The 20770-nt window shown below is 41.8% G+C and overlaps 1 protein-coding gene across 1 annotated transcript in view; it reads right to left on the bottom strand.

The window, feature by feature from the left end:
* The window catches only part of npr1a (natriuretic peptide receptor 1a), a 54048-nt gene that overhangs the window by 1522 nt on the left and 31756 nt on the right, over window positions 1–20770 (bottom strand). The window contains exons 8-20 of the mRNA XM_085791008.1: window positions 20591–20675; window positions 17720–17840; window positions 17536–17610; window positions 17197–17274; window positions 15747–15851; window positions 11387–11458; window positions 10763–10922; window positions 8132–8287; window positions 4999–5167; window positions 4690–4836; window positions 4107–4230; window positions 2522–2590; window positions 917–1091 (exon numbers count right to left, since the gene is read on the bottom strand). Of these exons, the coding sequence (XP_085647134.1) occupies window positions 917–1091; window positions 2522–2590; window positions 4107–4230; window positions 4690–4836; window positions 4999–5167; window positions 8132–8287; window positions 10763–10922; window positions 11387–11458; window positions 15747–15851; window positions 17197–17274; window positions 17536–17610; window positions 17720–17840; window positions 20591–20675 (1536 nt within the window). The remainder of the gene's footprint in view (window positions 1–916; window positions 1092–2521; window positions 2591–4106; window positions 4231–4689; window positions 4837–4998; window positions 5168–8131; window positions 8288–10762; window positions 10923–11386; window positions 11459–15746; window positions 15852–17196; window positions 17275–17535; window positions 17611–17719; window positions 17841–20590; window positions 20676–20770) is intronic.

Here is a 20770-nt window from a genome sequence, read left to right as displayed (position 1 = left end):
CTGCCATTATATGAAAATCCGTAGCCAGCCGGACCCCCCCTGGAACTCCTAAAGCGTTTTGATGACTCGTTTTGTTAAAGCATTTTGGCATGACGGTGAGTAGAAAATTGGTGAATTATCGATTTTGGGTGAAATATCCCTTTAACCATAACAACCCTGACACAAACACACACAACAACCAGTTACTTTGTAGCATCATTGACCATCGTCTCAGTTTTAATTAAAGGGATACTTCACCTAAAATCGATAATTCACCAATCATCTACTCACCGTCATGCAAAGGAAGGGTTCGGAGAACTTTCTGAGTCATCAAAACGCTTTTGGAGTTCCAGGGGGGGTCCGACTGGCAACGGATTTTCATATAATGGCGGCGGATAGAGTTCACTTTTGAATCGTCCAAAACACACACTATGAAACATCCAGATACCTCCATACTGCTCGTCCGTACTGACCCAAGTGTCCTGAAGCTGCCACATGAAAAAGTTGTTAGGAAAGAATTAATTTGATCTCTGTTTTTAGCCTTGTTGTAGCAGTAGCTCCCAGTGGCTGTGTTGATGTTTGTGCGCATGCCCAAGATTTGCTGCAAGAAGTTCTAACAACTTTTTCATGTTGCGGCTTCAGGACACTTGGGTCAGTACAGACGAGCAGTATGGAGGTATCTGGATGTTTCACAGTGTGTGTTTTGGATGATTCAAAAGTGAACTCTATCCACTGCCATTGTATGAAAATCCGTCCAAAAGCATTTTGATGACCCTTCCTTGGCATGATGGTGAGTAGAAAATTGGTGAATTACCGATTTTGGGTGAAATATCCCTTTAACCATAACAACCCTGACACAAACACACACAACAACCAGTTACTTTGTAGCATCATTGACCATTAACACTGACACACACACACACACACACACACGTACCACTGTGTATGCCGATGCGGAGCCGCAGCTGCTGGTTGGGTCGGTGTCGGGTCCTGAAGCTCTTGACGGCCTCCAGCAGGGCCAGAGACATCCGCGCCACCTCCCGACCGTGGAGTTTCCCGTTCCTGCCCGGCAGCCCCGACACCACCATGTAGGCGTCTCCGATGGTCTCCACCTGAGGGCGGCGTTCAGGGAGTCTTCAAACGCTTCACCTTTTACTCTTACATCTAGACTCAAAGCTCTGACAAAGTCTGAGACTCTACGCTCGAGTATGCCGAGTAAAATATGACATTATTTATTGTTGTCTTTTACTGTTGTTTCTGGAACGTCTCTTGCTATTGATTTTTAACTTATTTGTTATTTTATTATAAATCTCTCTGGAAAAATCTAAACCAAAATGGCTTTTAACACTTAAAACTGTCTGTGTTTTTTATTGTTGTTTTGGTAACACTTTACTTGAATACTTGTTCATAAAACAGACATAACACTGTCATAACCATGACATGACACCTGTCATAAACATCAATGAATACTTATGACAGCTGTCGTTAAAGCAGAAGTAAGCGATATTTATGTCTTAATATGTCTTAATATAAGTCTTAAATAGTTATATCTTCCGACAGCAATCACTTACATAGAGTGTTTGGACCGAAACACGGGTCTGTCAGTCCCTCTGCTCTGCTCTGAGTCGAGGAGAAAACATTTATCGTATCCTACAAGTTTTATCCAATGAGGGGAGAGAACGGCATGAAGGGCTGTGTGTGCAGCCAAGGGATGCGCCTGAATGTGGTGACGTAGGGACGAGGACCAATAGATCCATGACGAGGGCGGGGGCTGCTAACTCCATCGGCTGACAAGATGTTATGGTGCGTTCAAGGCAACCCGTAACTCGTGTTTTTCCGACCTGTGAAGTCGTACCAGTTCGATCTGGTACGACTTCACGGGTCGGAAGTTACGAGTGGCCGTTATAGTGACTTTCACCGGTAAAACAGGTCGGAAAAACACGAGTGGGTTGCCTGGAACGCTACAAAGTCGTAAGTCGTGACGTGAAGCTGTAATTTACGGTTTCAACAGCCTGCCTCGAACACAGCATTAGTCAAAACAACCGGATCGCTTACTTCTGCTTTAAGTGTCATTCGGTAAGTTATGTCACTTTTGATGCAAAGTTGACATTGTTTGAGATGTTTTTGTTATGACAACTTGACATAAAGACAATGTAAACTGTCATAGCAGACCTAATTGCCAAACTTTAAAAATGATGTCAAGTTCTCATAACAAGGGCATCTCAAATAACGTCAACTTTGCATCAAAAGTGACATAACTTACCGAATGACACTTAACGACAGCTGTCATAAGTATTCATTGATGTTTATGACAGGTGTCATGTACTGTATTGGTTATGATAGTGTTATGTCTGTTTTATGAACACGTATTCAAGTAAAGTGTTACTGTTGTTTTTACTGTTGGTTGTTATTTTATTGTAAAGCACTTTGGTCACCCTTTGGGCCATTTTAAAGGGCTATACAAATAATAAATCTTGATTGATTACTATGACATATAAGAGTAAACTCCTGCATAGCTTCACAGGGGGAAACAGTGTGTTACCTTGTAAACGTCAAAGTTGTCTATGATGGCATCGAAGCAGGTGTAGAGGTCATTCAACAAGGTCACGACCTGAAAAAGAGGAGCACATATAAAATTCACACCTCACGTTGTCATTTTATACAAAAACATTTACTCAAACCTACATATGGCAGCTAAACGTTGACAGTCGAGGAGTTTGTTGAGTTTTGTTGTGGTGATATCACGTCACAACACTAGATGGAGCCGTTGCAGCTTCAGGGTCTCGTCGACGTCTCGTTGTGCCGCTGTGGAAAAAGGTTTTTATTGTTGTTCCACTGAGTTCTGTTGGCACAAAGAGGCTGTTTCATAATGTTCTTCTGACCTGCAGCAGCTGTGTATTCATGTTCTTCTGAGCTCCGCTGACATGCAGAAGCTGTTTGAACATGTTCTCCTGAGCTCCGCTGATCTGCAGCAGATGTTTTGTTTTGTTCTACTTAGCTCTTGCAGATGTTTTTATTGTGTTTTACCGACCTGCAACAGCAGTGTTATCATGTTCTACTGTAATGACCTCCAGTTATGACCTGCAGAAGGTGTTTTATTTTGTTCTGCTGAGCTCTACCGACTTTTGATTTGATTCATTGTTCAGTAGAAAAGAGAGAGCCCGTACAGTCCCCACACACTCCGAAAAAAACAGGTGGAGAACAAAAAAGAACTGACGAGGATGACACCTGCAGCAGATGTTTTATTTTGTTTTCCTGAGCTGCACTGATGTGTGGCAGATGTTTTATTTTGTTCTACTGACCTGCAGCGGCTATTTAATCATGTTTTACCGAGTCCTAATCTCCAGAAGCTCTTTTAAAGGTCCCATATTATGCTGTTTTTCAACCATTTCACATGGGTCTAAATTGTCCAACCACGTTGTATTCGTAGTGTATTGTCCCCAAATCAATCTGCTGTTCTGAATCGCAGCAATCTAAAAGTGCCTCGTGACGTCAAGCTGCACAGCACTTCCAATCCGCCCGTTTGGAGACACGATCTCAAAAAAGTGAAGCAATCAATTAAGGGAGTGAACAGACTTTTTTTCACCTCCGGGCGTCATAGAAAGGCCACAGGAACACATAGGACCGCTACAAAACCAGTAGAAAGTGGATTTTGCATAATATGGGCCCTTTAAAGGTAGGGTTGGTGAAGTCAAAAGTCCCAGCCCCTTTTTCTCAGACTGTTCTCTGAAGCCACGCCTCCACCTTTCCTCCGACGTGGGTGAAGACGCCCAACGTGCATTGCCAGAGCTACACTGCCATTCACCAGACTGGAGTGTGGCTTTTCCTCTGACGCAGGTGAAGACTCTGGTCACGCAAGCGAGAGGAGGGAGAGAGACGGCAGCACTAGACATGTGGGCATCTGATTGGTTTTTCCTTTTCGGAGCGAAAAGCATGGATTGGTCAGAGTTTTGTCCGTCCTGCAGCTGCCACAGAGGTCTGACTATTTTTTCGTTCCTTTTTCTGAATTACGTAATGTATTGATTACTCTCAGGATAGAAGGACCATTTCACCCAGTATAACAAAACGTGTTTCTGAACAGGAGAACCAAACTATAACTTTAACATGCTCTGCTGAGCTCTACTGACCTGCAGCGGCGTGCTCTCAGCTGACAGGGCGGTGAAACCCACGATGTCACTGAAGTAAATGGTGACCGAGTCGAAAGCTTCAGCCTGAACCGTCTCACCTCGTTTCAGCTGCTCAGCTACTGAACTGAAACACAACACAACAGACGTATTTATATTATATAAGTCTTAGGGTAACACTTTATTTTAAGGGGTCCTTGTTCCTGTGTATCTACCTAATTAATTACAGTGTAATTACCTATGTAACCGTATGTAATAACATGTACTTACATTGTAAATACATAGTGTATTTTGGTGTACTTACAGGTCCTTGTTACACTTGTAATAAGAAATGCCAAAGTGGCCTCTCTCTTTGCACAAGCATTTCTTATTACAAGTGTAACAAGGACCTGTAAGTACACAAAAATACACTATGTATTTACAATGTAAGTACATGTTATTACATACGGTTACATAGGTAATTACACTGTAATTAATTAGGTAGATACACAGGAACAAGGACCCCTTAAAATAAAGCGTTACCAGTCTTAGTATTAAAAACACATACAGTTACAGTTATGTGGTACTCTATGCAGCGTGTATTTACTGGGGCAGTATCTGGTAGAGCAACGCCTCGGCCTTGCGTTTCTCCTCGTGGTACGCCTGCGTCCTCTCCTCCACCAGCTCCTCCAGGTTGTTGGCGTACTGCTCCATCCGAGACAGGAGGTTGTCCAGGATGTTTGAGCCATAACCTCTGGACAGACAGACACGTGGACAGACAGGTGGACAGGATGTTTGGCTTTACATTGAGACCTCGGTCCGGCACAGTGGCGCCTCGTTCGTTGTCTAATAGTATAAAGATAATGAATATGGAGGCAGATGTTTCTTTAACAGACAGATGTTCCAGATCACACACCTGTGTTGTTTCCTCAGCAGGATCTTGATGGTGTTGAAGTCGGGGCGTTCGCTGGGCTCTTCGCTCCAGCAGCGTTGCATCAGGACTCCGAGCTCCTCGCTGTGACTGTGGAAGCAGAGGGACGGACGGACGGACGGCGCTTCACCCTGACACACCACCTGGACGATCTCTGTTGTTTTCAGTCAATCAAATTCAATCAAATTGTAATTAGAAAGTATAAGAAGTGAAACAACAAGGATGAAGTGGAGACTAATGCACAAAGATTGAAAACAACAATAAAAGATAGCAATAGTAAAAGATAAATACACAATAAAAAATGTATAAAATAGAATAAAATGCAGGATATAAATATAGAACAAAATATAAAAACACTCAAAAGAAAGATAACAATAAGAGAGAAGAAAGTAATAAAATAGAAGACTAACTGTAAAACTGTAGAATAGAATAAAATAACTATGAGACTATGACATAAACGCCAGATTAAAGAGATGGTTTTTAGCCTACGTTTGAAAGACAGAGTTTAATGTGCTGTCTTTATCGTAATGGGAATAACGGTGTTATAAAAATAACAGTGTTACTAACAACGCTACTTTTACAACGTCGTTACTGTTACTGAAAATAAAATGCGCCGTTACTTGACTTAAGAAGTACACAAAATACACCTGTTAAAGTGTAATTACGTTAAATACACATTTTGTTTCAGTCCATCAACTAGTCGGAAAAAACACGTTCATCAGGAACTAACCAACTCAATTCAATTCAATTCAATTCAATTTTATTTATAAAGCGCATTTCATGCACAGGGCAAACTCAATGCGCTTTACAATAGTTAAACAATACAATGCAATAATAGTGCAAACAATTAAAAAAGTGCAAATTTAAAGACAAAACAAAGCAACATCAAAACAGTATCACATACACGTCTATATCAGTATCCCTCCTCCGCACAGTGAGTTGGTTAGTTCCAGATAAACGGGAGGTTAGGGGGTCGTTGTCAGGGAGTTAGGGGGGCAAGTCCAAGTAATTTTGACGTATTTGAGCATTTTTTTTTTTTTTTTTAAGTAACACAATAGTTAGTTTTCCTGGTAATTAGTTACTTTTATAATGTAGTAATTCAGTTACTAACTCATTTACTTTTTGGGGAACGTAATTAGTAACTATAACTGATTACTTTTTAAAAGTGACGTGCCCATAAACAATTAGGCCAACAACAATTAAATATTGTTGGAGAAATTGTGGGCAACTGAATGCATTTTGGGAGGGGGTTTTAAGAACCATGGGTGAAATTTTTGGATATAATATTCCCAATGATCCTCGGTATGTGTATCTACTGTAGGACTGATACCAGAAGATGTAATAGGTAAAGAAGACATATACTTGTTCAAGATCCTATGACTTGCAGCCAAAAAAGACATTACAAGGAGTTGGCTGAGAACTGACCCACCTGGACTGAGCCACTGGCTGGACATTGTAGAAGAAATTCAATCAATGGAACAAATAACCTACAGTCTACGAACCAAAACAGAGCTGTATGTTGTAAGATGGACAAAATGGCACCTTTATGTGACAAAGTAGTGTTGATCCCCCTTGTGTTTTTGTATTTCTGTATATGTTTTTATTGATTGGGGGAAAAAAAGTGACGTGCCCAACACTGCTGCTCAGTCATCACCTCTGTGACTGATGACACTGCAGGTTGATGTGACGATGAGTCATCATCATCATCACCTGGTGCGGCCGCCGGTCACTTCCTGTTCCTCTGACGGAGCTAAACGCTGATTCCTGGGTTCATGTTACAGCTGACTGAAGCGGCCGACCAGCGACCAGTCGACTCAGGGAAACATGAACCAGCGCTCGAAGCAGTTTGTTGTGGGTCCAAATACTGAGTTCCTACCAAGGGGGCAGTTGTCGGTCTGAGAAGTGAAGCTCACTTCCGCGTTCAAAAAACTGCAATCCCCTCGGATTCCTCTGGGGGCTGGTGTCAGAAGGGAGCATTCCCCATAGACCCCCATGTTAAAATCACCGACTTTACATCCTCAGTAAACATGTTAAAAGCCTGGTGTCAGAACGTTTTTTCGTCTCAATCGATAGTTTCTACCCCCGCACACACTCTGAGGGGGGTGATTTTTTTTTTAACTCTACCGTTTTACTGTTATAAGGTTAAAACTCTGACCAATTAGGGCGCGGAAACGTTGAGTGACAGGTCCGAGCAGCTCCGTGGACAGCTGCTTCGAGGCCAGTGGGCGGGTTCTCGGCCGGCCAATCCAACATGGCGCTGTTCAGGCCGCCATATTTGAGTCACAAAAACGACTCCCCAAAACCAATGGGTGACGTCACGGACGCTACGTCCATTCTTTTTACAGTCTATGGTTCCTACGAGATGGACTAGTGTTTTTGTTCTTTTGTTGTTTATTTTATGGACTGTACAAATTATCTGGAATATATATTTTACTATGACTGTTTTTCATAACTTTTTTTTTTCCCATTAGTGTTATATGAATAGCAGAAAGGGGGTAGGACCAGAAAAGTTTTTAACTTCTTCTTACCTTCTTTTGAACATGACAGGCATCTTCTTTAGAAATGATGATTATTAATATACATTTATTCATTGTTTTTACTCTTGACATGTTCAATAAAGAAATGAAAATGAAAAAATGGTCTGTGTACGAATCCTCAACCAGCATGCATCACTCTGCCCCCCCCTCCCCACACACACACACACACACACCAACGACAGACTGAAACCCTGTAGTTTCAACTCGTCCAGTCTGTGTTTTCTTTAACGCTGATCTGAGAGCAGAGGGAAGTGAAGACTCATTTGTGTGTATAACTGTGTGTGTGTGTGTGTGTGTGTGTGTGTGATGATAGCCATGTGTTATCGAGCTGACACACTGGAATGTAACACACACACACACACACACACAAACACACACAGAGCTGAAATCAACAACCCAGCGTTCACACCTCCACCTCTGACTCCTTCAAAACAAAACAAAGTCTGTCTGCCGGTCTCCTTCTGGTAAATTTGATATTATACAAATAAACAACGCTGAACTGAGTCACTCAACGATGATAAACACTTCTATTACAGATGTGGTAAAAAAAAAAAAAAAAAAAAAACCCGACCACCACCGACCTTTAGGAGTGAGAGTATGAGTGTCCAGGTAGAAAACTCCTCGGAGCAGAGCCACTTCCTGCAGGACGATCCCGAAGCTGTACACGTCTCCTTTCTGCGTCCCGCTGGGCGGAGGACAGTCCAGCCGCAGCAGCTCCGGCGCCGTCCACAGTTTACCTGCACGGAGGGGCAACATCGTCCTCAGCCCACAGAGACAAAGAGACTCAAACAATCTGGAGGTTTGATACAGTACGATACAAACACGATAGGGATATATCTTTATTAAAGGGATACTTCACCTAAAATCGATAATTCACCAATTTTCTACTCACTGTCATGCCAAGGAAGGGTTTGGAGAACTTTCTGAGTCATCAAAATGCTTTAGGAGTTCCAGGGGGGGTCCGGCTGGCAACGGATTTTCATATAATGGCGGCGGATAGAGTTCACTTTTGAATCGTCCAAAACACACACTATGAAACATCCAGATACCTCCATACTGCTCGTCTGTACTGACCCAAGTGTCCTGAAGCCGCCACATGAAGAAGTTGTTTGGAAAAAATGTATTTGATCTCTGTTTTTAGCCTTGTTGTAGCAGTAGCTCCCAGTGGCTGCACGAGATTTGCTGCGAGATGTTGTTCCGTGTTTACATCAGACATCCAATGGTTTACAACGACAACATCTACATCTTGCAGCAAATCTAGCGCATGCGCACAAACATCAACATAGCCACTGGGAGCTACTGCTACAACAAGGCTATAAAAACAAAGACCAAATTAATTTTTTCCAAACAACTTTTTCATGTGGCGGCTTCAGGACACTTGGGTCAGTACAGACCAGCAGTATGGAGGTATCTGGATGTTTCATAGTGTGTGTTTTGGACGATTCAAAAGTGAGCTCTATCCGCTGCCATTATATGAAAATCTGTTGCCAGTTGGACCCCCCCTGGAACTCCTAAAGCGTTTTGATGACTCTGAAAGTTCTCCAAACCCTTCCTTGGCATGACGGTGAATAGACAATTGGTGAATTATCGATTTTTCTAAAGGGAAATTCATTTGAGTTCATTCAAGTCGGTGAAACCTGTATTAGTTTTGTGGTGAACAGTCCCACTGTCTTTCCATTCAGTGCATTACAACCTAACTGGATCCTACCGTACGTCTCAGTCTATTTCTGTTCTGTTATTCTTTTTACTGTAAATGACAGCGAGCTCTTCACAGCTGCCTAATGTCATTGTGAATTCTGTTTTATACTTGTAAATGTATTTAATAATAATTATGACAACACCATAAACATGTGAGCAACGTAACAATGCGGTCTGTTGTGTTTTAAAACTCTTTGTTCACACACTTGTGCTCCATAAACAAACTACAGTATGACCACATTTAAAGAGAAACAGTTGTTGGCATCAGGCTCAGTTTCATTTTTTGCTAAGATTTTATCACTTTTATCACAGTTTAAAGGAGATTTAAGTTCTTATTTTTGTGATTTTTGACCTGTATGTGTTGCAGCCTGGGCAGTTTGCTCAAATTATGAACAATTCAGGATTTTGGGCTTGTTCAGGTTCAGACTTTTACAGTTTTTTGTTGTAGTTGTTTCAACAATTCAGCTCATTTTCCAGCCATTTTAGGACTTTCAACTGTCAAATTACACATTTTTGTGTTGTGAACGTTTTGTCATACATTTCTCTCCTGCTAACAAGTTCTTCTTTGACTATTCAGCTGTTGCTTCACCTTCATTAACATTTCTTCCACAGTGCTCTTTAGCTCTCAGTTTCCAGTCTCTCACTGGAGACTTCAAGTTTTCCATCGTTTCAACAGTTACTATACTTCAACGTGCAGACAGACCTGCTCAAAAAGGTCTCTTCCAATTTTCATGAACTCACATGCAGTACAGTAAAGATGACCATATCTATCTATCTATCTATCTATCTATCTATCTATCTATCTATCTATCTATCTATCTATCTATCTATCTATCTATCTATCTATCTATCTATCTATCTATCTAGCCATGTGTCTGTAAGGATATATAACCATATACATCCATTATTTAGTTATTTCTGTTTTTCTATTCTCTGCCTCTGGACGTGGAAATAAACATGCGTCCTACATCTCTGACACATTAAAATCTGAGAGGACGCAGTGAACTCACTCTCCTTGCATCTCAGGGACAAACCTCATTTTCAAAGTTCATCAGCTCAGCTGGGAAAAACCACATGATATTACTGTGTCTACTCTGGACTTTTACTGCGACTATTACAGTAACTTACTGTAAAATCTCTCTTGTACATTCACCAACTCTGTTTCTGATTGAGACACACACACACAGGATTGACTGTGGTGTCAATCAAACATCTGGTGTTTTTTTCTTCACATTCAGTCATTGAGAAAACAAATTAATTATTTTCTTTTTTTGTTTCTTTCATATGGTTATTTTATTTAACTTGCAATTTTTTTTGGTATGATTTGATTCTGTATGATCTTGGCATTGTTTTTACTTTGATATTTACAGTTTATTTTTTGAAGTGTTTGATTGAATCCCTTGTGCCCTGACATTCGCTGTTGAAATGCATTCATGGAAAACTCAAAAAAAATAATTTTGAGAGAGAAAAAAAAAAAGAAAAAGAAAAAAAGAATTAATTTAACATTTTCATACGTGCGTAGTAGGCATGCGTGTCCTCGGGGCTGCTGCAAGTCCGAAGACTTTCCAGACCGTAGTCGGTGATCTTCAGGACGAAGCGACTGTCGACCACACAGTTGGACGACTTCAGGTTACCGTGGGAGACGATGACGCTGTTGTGGAGGAACGCCATGCCCTAGACAGAAACAAAACAACTACTTTTTTTGTATTCATGGATGTGTATCCCTCTTTAATTTAGTTTGGTGAGATCTGCAGTGTGTTCAAAAGACTGGATGTAGATGCTCTAAAAGATAATAATAAAAAACTAAACAAACATTAAACTAAATGGAAGAAAAATATGAAAAGAGCCCCCCCCCTCCTCCCCCCATCCCAGTTGGAGGATATTACCAAACAAAATGTTATCTGCATCAATAATGTAAAAGAGCGTGTGTGTTAAATCCCTGAGGTGAATAAACAAAAGGTCAAATTACAAATATCAGCACAACTCTGGATAGTTTCTACAGCCCACATGAAAAAAAAGGTGAAAGTCAGTAGCACTATCTCCATGGAAACAAGACTATTTCTTTTTTTTTTTTTTTTTTTACTATTTTCCAAACGCTCCACCCACCACTGTTATTCCCAACCTTCAACCTACGTTACCTTGACGATGTCAGTGATGAGGGAGTATCTGAACATCCAGTCCAGAGTGATACCCTCGCTCTCCATCAGGTCCTGGAAGATAAACACACACACACACACACACGCACACGCACACGCACACGCACACGCACACACACACACGCACACACACACACACGCACACACACACACACACACACACACACACGTTTGTCTCTATACACATGTGAGGACCATGACTGACTCTGACCGTCACATGAACCTGGTTCAAACCTGAACTTTGAAACCAAGTCTGAACTTTTCCAAAATGTCCTCATGATGCAGCTGGTGATAATTAAAGGAATAGTTCACCAAAAAATGAAGTTCAGTCATTATTGACTCAACCTCATGCTGATGAATACTCCGGAGTAGTTTTTTATTCCTCAAAGTGCATCTGGAGACCTGGGAGGCCGGTTCGCAGTCCAAGGAAATCCTTATATGAGAGTCAATAGCGCCTGACACAAAAACATCCATAAAACTACACAAAAACCTTGTAATCTTTCTCCATGCTGTTCGTCCGCTGCAATCTAAATATCCTGAAGGGATACAGTCCAGAGTTTACTGGAAACAATGTCATTTAGGACATTTTACAGCCTAAACAGTCCTGTATTGAATTTGCCTGGAGCACGCACGTCAGAGTGTAATTCAGGACTGTTTACTAGGGGTGCAGTGTGCAATGTGCATTTGTTCGCCTTTTTTACATACAGAGAGTACAGGTTTTGAAAAGGGTTTAAGTTCACTTTATAATGGAGTATGTTAATTTATAGGCTCCTACAGTATTTGTGTGCAGATAAATGTTAAAAATGCAGACAAAAAATCGAGAGAATCGGCAACATCGTAGAATCGTAATTCAAATCGAATCGCCATCCAAAAAATCGTAGAAGAATCGAATCGGGAGAAAAGCATATCGTCCCAGCCCTACTGTTTACGCTGTAAAAATGTCCTAAATGACGTCGTTTCGAGTAAACTCTGGACTGTCTCCCTTCAGGACACTTGGATTGCAGCGGACGAGGAGTATGGAGGAAGATTACAAGGTTTTTGTGTAGTTTTATGGACCTTTTTGTGTCGGGTGCTATTGACTCTCATATAAGGATTTTGTTGGACCAGATGCACTTTGAGGAATAAAAAAACGGATTATTCATCAGCATGAGGGTGAGTCAATAATGACTGTAATGACTCTCAATAATGAGAATATGCACCGGCTCAATAATGACTGAATTTCCTTTTTTTGGTGAACTATTCCTTCCGAAGCTGTGTCTTGAGTGCTGTATGGATAACGTGTCATGTGGCTAAATCCTGGAGGCTGCGGTTGGTTTTCTCGGTGCAGCAGATGAGTTGGTTGAGACTGATGAGATGTCGTAATCCAGATGTGACGTTGGCGGAGACGTTTTTCCTGTTTATGCTGCTCTGATATCAGTCAGAACATCCTTGTTTCCTTGTTTTTGATAAGCCTATAACATGTTTACGGGATCCTACTGTACGCCTCAGTCTATTTCTGTTTGTTTAGATGTGAATGTACCTTTAAAGGAAAATAAAAACTGAGCTTCACTGCTGCCACTGTTGTAAATCCTGTTTTATACCTTTAAATTCTTTAATTATGAATAGGGAAATAGCATAAACATGTGAGCGATACTGTAGCAACGTGGTTACAGTACTTTAATTTGTCTGTAGTGTTTTAAAACTCTTTGTCCACACTTGTGCTCTATAAACAAACTAAAGTATGAACAAGTTTAAAGGGAAACAGTTGTTGGCATCAGGCTCAGTTTCATTCTTTTGCCATTTCTTTTGATTTTCTCTCTTTTATCGCAGTTTGAAGGAGATTTTCAAGATCTTTTTTTTGTGATAAATGACCTGTACGTGTTGCAGCCTGGGCTCGGCCTTTTTCAGTCGTGCTGTGCGATCTGTAATAAAATGAGTGGAATCCACAGTAACTGAACACAGCTGCTGTTCTCTGACCGAGGAAACAACAAACCTGCTTCAACCTCCTCTGATGCTTCAAACGTGAGTCATTGTCTGGGTGGGTAGGTGGGTGGGTAGGTGGGTGGGAGGGTGGGAGGGCTGGTAGGTTTGAGTTGGATCAGAGTTAAAGTTGGTAACTACATTTTTCTACTTCATACTCCACTGACTGGACAGTTGTTTTTACTGTGGCAGACACAGAATCTATGATGAGCTTATGATATTGTACATAACATTAGTTCCTCCTCGGCTACAACAATAAAATATAACAAACATATTAATATAACATCTAGTAATAACTTATTTTACTTTTATGCAGTATTTTAAAGTGAATTATGAATGCACATTCTTTTTGGTTCTGGTTCGTAGTCCAATGAAATCCGTATATGAGAGTCAATAGCGCCCAACACAAAAAGGTCCATAAAACTACACAAAAACCTTGTAATATTCCTCCATACTGCTCGTCCACTGCAATCCAAGTGTCCTGAAGGGATATAGTCCAGAGTTTACTCGAAACAACGTCATTTAGGACATTTTTACAGCCTAAACAGTCCTGTATTGAATTTGCCTGGGGCGTATGAACATCAGAGCGCAATACAGGACTGTTTAGGCTGTAAAAATGACGTTGTTTCGAGTAAACTCTGGACTATATCCCTTCAGGACACTTGGATTGCAGCGGACGAGCAGTATGGAGGAATATTAGAGGGGTTTTGTGTAGTTTTATGGACCTTTTTGTGTCGGGCCCTATTGACTCTCATATAAGGATTGCGCTGGACTACGAACCGGCCTCCCGTGTCTCCAGATGCACTTTGAGGAATAAAAAAAATTTCATTTTTTTTTGGTGAACTATTCCTTTAAATCAGTAAAAAACGACTGCTTCTTCATACCAACTTGTAGATATTTTTATTCACTGCAATTATATGATTATGTAGGGGCTTATATTGGCTGGATTTGATTTTTATTTGATTTTATATCATTTTTACACCCATGAATAAAGTCATTTTCACATAAATGTATGTGCTCTTTTATTTTGGTGAATCTGACCACTGTGACTGAAAGGTTTCTGGTGATAAAAACACTTAACACACTGACTTTAATTAATCAAACTTTGTGTTGACATGAGGATTCACAGTCTGTGGAGGAGATAAAGTAACAGAGACTGTGCTCTTAGTCGCAGCCGAGCCTCCACTCCACACGTCTTCCTCCTCTCGGAGCGCAAAATAACTTCCACCAACCGCCCGAGCTGCTCTTTGTTTAACTGAAACTGCGAGATCCATCCAGCGCCGCGGTCATCTGACGACAACCCAAACCCCCCACGCCACCCACCACCCGCCGTCCGCCGTACACCGTACAGCAGGCAGACATGTGTTCTCATGTTGCTAGGCTACCATGCTGGGGAGGTTGCTAGGTTACAGTGGTGACAAGATAAGCATAACTTGAGCGCCGGTGTGGAGGAAACATCTGATGTATGAAGGAATGTGGAAGAGGACTGCGGCAAAGATACATGGAGCTGATGGACGGCTGATAGAGAGCGGCTAATGATTAACACAGGGAGTGACAGAGTGGACAGGAGTGTAGGAGGGTATAAAAATGTTCATAAAGGAGTACAAAGCGCTGAAATATAGGATTTAAAGTGATAAAACACTTGATTGTTGAATATTAGGGGTATACGGGGTTCATGCGGGGGTACAGAGTTAAAGGGATAGTTCAACATTTTGGCAAATTGGCCCATTGCCGTAATCGCTATAGTCATAGCAGTAGGTTCGTTACCTTTAATTGTCGGTGCAAGCTGTTTTTAGAACGGTGGAGCAGAGCGGCAGGCTGCTCAGGGCTACGCTACGGAGGCTAAGGGAATTTCTTGGTTTTCCTCATCAAACTCATCAAATACACAACCCAACAACTCCACTTGTCGTGGACAAGTTGTGAGCCGCACATTCACCACGCTATGAGATAATAACGGAACGTTACGAGACGGAGCTGTTTTAGAGGTAAATTCATGCAAAATCGCTGATGCACGTTGCGTTCAGGAACAGTTTTTCAGCAAGCAGACTCAGTATTTACCCTGTATTTACCTCTAAAACGGCTCTGTTTCGTAACGTTCCATTATTATCTCATAGCGTGGTGAATGTGCAGGTCACAACTTGTCCACGAAAGTGTTTTGGAGTTTTGGGAGTTTGTATTTGATGAGTTTGATGAGGGAAACCAAGAAATTCCTTTAGCCTCCGTAGCGTAGCTCTGAGCAGCCTGCCGCTCTGCTCCTCCGTTCTAAAAATAGCTTGCACCGACAAATAAAGGTAACGAACCTACTGCTATGACTATAGCGATTATGGCAATGGGCCAATTTGCCAAAATGTTGAACTATCCCTTTAAATGTGTGGTAGACTACCTGCAGACTGCCTCGGGGGCAGTACTCTGTGATGATGCACATGTTCGGTGTGTCCATGCAGGCGCCGATGAAGCGGGTCAGGTGCTCATTTTGGACGTCACGCATCTGCAGGAAAAAACACAGACTGCTGGTTGGAAATCCCCCAAAAACCATCAGCTGTCCCACACGCAAGAACAACTTACTGAACCGGAACTAGACACTCAGTGGTTAAAGTTAGTAAGTAGGTAGGTTCATCAGGAGATACACAGGTTTATACTCTTGTCGCAAAGGTCCATCACAAGGTCAGCTAACAGGCCAGTAGGTAGGTAGGAAGGTAGGTTGGTTGGTTTGTAGGTATTAAAGGGGATAGTTCACCCAAAATTCAAATTTCACTCATTATCTGCTCACCCTCATGTCGACCAAGGGCTGGGAGAAGTTTCAGAGTCCTCCGTGGCTTCTCTGAGTTACAGGGGGTCTCCGCGTAGCAGTGCATGTCCTTAAAACGGTTGCAAATGGATACCAACTGTCTTCGTAACAAAGAGACACACCAAAAAACATCCAAATACCTCCATGCTGCTCGTATGTCCGTCTTGTATTGAAGCCCCGAAATGAGAAATTGTCCCGAAAAAAATTAAATAAGTCTATATTTCAAGCTTGTTTGTAGCGGAAGCTCCTCTTTCCAGTTCGTCCAAATTTGGACGGACCAGGAAGAGGAGCTTCGAGAAGCTTCCACTACAAACAAGCTTGAAATATAGACATATTTAAATTTTTTCAGGACAATTTCGCATTTCGGGGCTTCAATACAAGACGGACATTACATACGAGCAGCATGGAAGTATTTGGATGTTTTTTGGTGTGTCTTTTTGTTACGAAGACAGTTGGTATCCATTTGCAACCGTTATATGTATGCACTGCTACGCCGAGACCCCCTGTAACTCAGAGAAGCCACGGAGGACTCTGAAACTTCTCCCAGCCCTTAGAAAATTTACATTTTGGGTGAACTATCCCTTTACGGTAGGTAAATAGGTAGGTGTCCTGGTTAGTCAGTCAGTGGATTGAATGACAAGTAGGTCTGTAGAAGGTAGGCCGTTAAGGCAGAAGGTCATCTGATTAGGGGATAAGCAGATAAGACTATTGATGCTGGTCAGTATCTTAGTAGGTGTTGGACATTTGGTCAATAAGTTCAAGTCCCTCAATGAAGAACACCAACATCCTGCAAACAGGACACCGACTGACCAAATTAGACTTTTAGTGCTGAGCCCAAGTCAGTAGGCAAGTAGGCTGGTCCGTCTGTCGGTCAGTTGGTAGTTGGGTAGCGAAACCAAGTAATGAAAAGCACTGATCCTCCAAACAGGACAAGGTAGGAAGCTAGATGGTCAATACACTACATAGAAGAAGGCATTAATCCCACAAAGTAGATGTTCAGAGGTCAATTTAAGCATGCAGGTCAATCATTAGCTTGATTTCTTACATGTTTTAGTTCAAAGAGAACTTTTCTGGTCAGTTCAATACGCTTCTTGTTGATATACTTGATGGCTGCCAGATTTCCCTGCAGAAGACAAGATCACCCAGTTTAGTTATTCATCACACCGTCAGTAAGGCAAGGCAAGGCCATTTTATTTGTATAGCCCGTTTTTACAAACAGTTTGTCTCAAAGGGCTTTACATGGCATCATAACAACATCCTCTGTCCTTAGACCCTCACATCCACTGAGGAAAAACTCCATGGAAACCCTTTTAACAGGGAAAAATCGGAGTGTACAAGTGTTGTATGTAAGAAGAGTGTCAGGTGGACTACAGCGTTGTCAGACCTTGTAGTATCCAGTTTTAGTGTAGATCTGGAAGTTTCCCTCCATAGTCAACAGGGAGCCACAGTTGGATCCTTTCTGCAGAGGAACAAAATACACTTATTGTAACAAATCCAGTCAGTCGTTAGTGGAAACCATTTGAATGAATGAATTATGTGTGGGGGGGGTTTTTTGTTGCTGTCGTCACCAGGGACATGGTGAGTCGGCTGCAGGCTCTCCTCAGGACTTTGTCCAAGTTGGACATCTGGACGTCATCCCAGGAAACTCTCCACAGCTGAGCAGCCAGCTCGCTCTCCAGCTTCAACTTCCTGTTCAACAGACAGGAAAACAAGTGTGTGTGCATGTGTGTGTGTGTGTGTGTGTGTGTGTGTGTGTGTATGCATATGTGTGCACGTATGTATGTGTGTTTTTTTGTTGGAAAGAAGTAGGGAGGGGGAAACAAAGAGAAAAGTGAGGGAAAGAATAATCAAGAAAGTGATGAGTGAGTTGAATAGGAGTGGAAACAAGGAGACAAGAGGGAGAGAGAGAAAGAGGGAGCGTTTCCCCTGATACACATTTCACAGCAACGGCCCACTGTGGTGAAATCATCACCGTCACTGCAGCGTCATGAAGTCGGACTTTAAAAACAAATCTACAGGTGACGCCCGGCTGAGGAAACCCAGAGAGATTTTTAGAGGTCTGTTTTTGTTTGACCCCTCTGGATTGTGTTTCAGTCTGGACCGTTTTTTTTTTTTTTGTTGTTGCAAACGCTGATGCCACTGTCCGATGCGGATCCTCATTTCTGGTACAGTCGGCATAAAAGTGTTTCTCTGGACGGTCTGAAAAGGTCAGAGGTGGCAAAAGTACTCATATTCTGTACTTAAAGCAGAAGTAAGCGATATTTTTGTGTTAATATAAGTCTTAAATAGTTATATCTTCCGACAGCAATCACTTACATAGAGTGTTTGGACCGAAACACGGGTCTGTCAGTCACTCTGCTCTGCTCTGAGCCGAGGAGAAAACTTTTCTTGTATCCTACAATTTTTATCCAATGAGGAGAGAGAACGGCATGAAGGGCTGTGTGTGCAGCCAAGGGACGCCGTGAATGTGGTGACGTAGGGACGAGGACCAATAGATCCATGACGAGGGCGGGGGCTGCTAACTCCATCGGCTGACAAGACGTTATGGTGCGTTCAGGGCAGCCCGTAACTCGTGTTTTTCCGACCTGTGAAGTCGTACCAGTTCGATCTGGTACGAGTTCACGGGTCAGAAGTTACGAGTGGCCGTTATAGTGACTTTCGCAGGTAAAACAGGTCGGAAAAACACGAGTGGGTTGCCTGGAACGCTACAAAGTCGTAAGTCGTGACTTGAAGCCGTAACTTACAGTTTCAAAAGCCTGCCTGGAACGCAGCATTAGCCAAAACGACCGGATCGCTTACTTCTGCTTTAAGTAGAAGTACAGATACACGTGTAAAAAATACTCTAAAAAAAATACTCTGGTAAAAGTAGAAATACTGATTCAACTCCTTTACTCAAGTAAAAGTAAGAAAGTACAGGCTCTGAAATGTACTTTCAAAGTAAAAGTAAAAAGTTAAAATGAATTTTTGCCTTTAATGAAACCTACATCCTTTGATAATTTTGTTTAAGAAAAAAAGTTCACACATCAAGATTGAACTGACCAGAGACAGTGTTTACCATTAATTAACGTTTGGGCCCGCCACAGACCTCACAAAATAATAATAATAATAATTTTCCAGGTCACATTCCTGCCTGCAAGTGACAACAGTGGGAACCTTTAACACGTCCACGTCCTCCACTGACCCCCAACAAACCCCCAACAAACCCCCAACAGTTAAATCAGAAACTGTTTTTTTTTTCTCTGTTAAGTTTATTAACAAATCATGAGCAGACAGAACATGACGGAAACACCACCAGGCCAAGTAAACACAAGTTCTCGCAGCCTTCATTGTCGTCACATCATTGCAGTTTAGCTAACTCTGCCAGCAACTTACAGTAAAGTGTTGTGTTGAGGATTTATTGATGGAAAAGGAGCAGAGCAGATTAAACACGTTTGGTCTACACACAGCAACAAGACGCAAGAATTCAGCTTTATTCAGATCCTACACTTATCGTACCATACAGAAGATTTTTTTTAACCTTTAAGATGAAGGTTTTGTTCTCATTCGAAGTTTAGCTTCTATCGCAAAAGTAGTATTTGTTCTCTTTCAGTAAAGACCTAAATGTCTCTTTTGTGTTTTAAGGCAAACGTGAAGTCCCCCCTTGAGAAAGTCAGGACTGGTTTTTAGAAAATGAGGAGTTCTTATATTTTTATAATATGTTTTATGAAGTGGGGAGACTTGTTTTAGAAAGCAATGACTCATTTTTTAGAAAGCTATGCACTTGTTTTAGAAAGTGAGCATTTGTCTTACAAAGTAAACATTGTTTAAGGATGTGCAAACTCATTTTAGAAACTGACTGAGTGTTTGTTTTAGAAATCAAGTGCTTGTTTAAGAACGTACAAATTCATTTTTGGCTTGTTTTTAGAAAGACCGGACACTGAGCCAGGTCGGTGCAGTGGGTTAGGGGTTCGGGACTGGACATGGGGATGGAAAGACCATTTTCACGATTTTTTGTGAGACTTTTCCAGTTTCATTTGTTACTTAATTTCTGAGTCTAAATTGTCATCTCGCTGTTCATCCAGCTGTTTAACAGAGGTGGAGGGGGAGGAGGGATGGACAGAGATAACAACAGTCAGAGCCTTGTCTCTTTTTCTACACATCCATCCATCTATCTTTCACTCTGGGCCTTGCTGTGGTCTCTCTTTTATAGCAGAGAGAGAGAGAGAGAGAGAGAGAGAGAGAGGGGACGTATGAAAAGAATTAAACAGAGGATGATGATGAGTAGAGAGGGATGAAGGAATAAACGACAGGAAAGAGAAAAAATAAAAAATAAAAAGAAGAGAGAGAGGGAGAGGCGCTGTGAGAGCTCAAACCACCACAAAGTGTGTGTGTGTGTGTGTGTAGGTGTACGTGTATGTGTGTGTGTGTGAGGAGACATGTACGAGTTGTTTCTGTCTCACCTGTAGATGAAGACGGTCACCGTGACGATGATGACAAAGACGAAGCACATCACTATGGCAACCATCTGATGCATCGACACCGTACCTGTCGAGGAGGAAAGTCGGTTTGATCCTCACGTCGTCATCGACACGTGAAGGTGGAGAGTTGTGGGCGAAGGATTTATACTGGTCATTATCTTG

This window comes from Trachurus japonicus, chromosome 11, assembly GCF_045865225.1.
Source record: "Trachurus japonicus isolate A0001 chromosome 11, Traja_1.0".
In the NCBI taxonomy this organism is placed as follows: Eukaryota; Metazoa; Chordata; class Actinopteri; order Carangiformes; family Carangidae; genus Trachurus; species Trachurus japonicus.
This window is presented reverse-complemented; position numbering and strand designations above follow the sequence as displayed.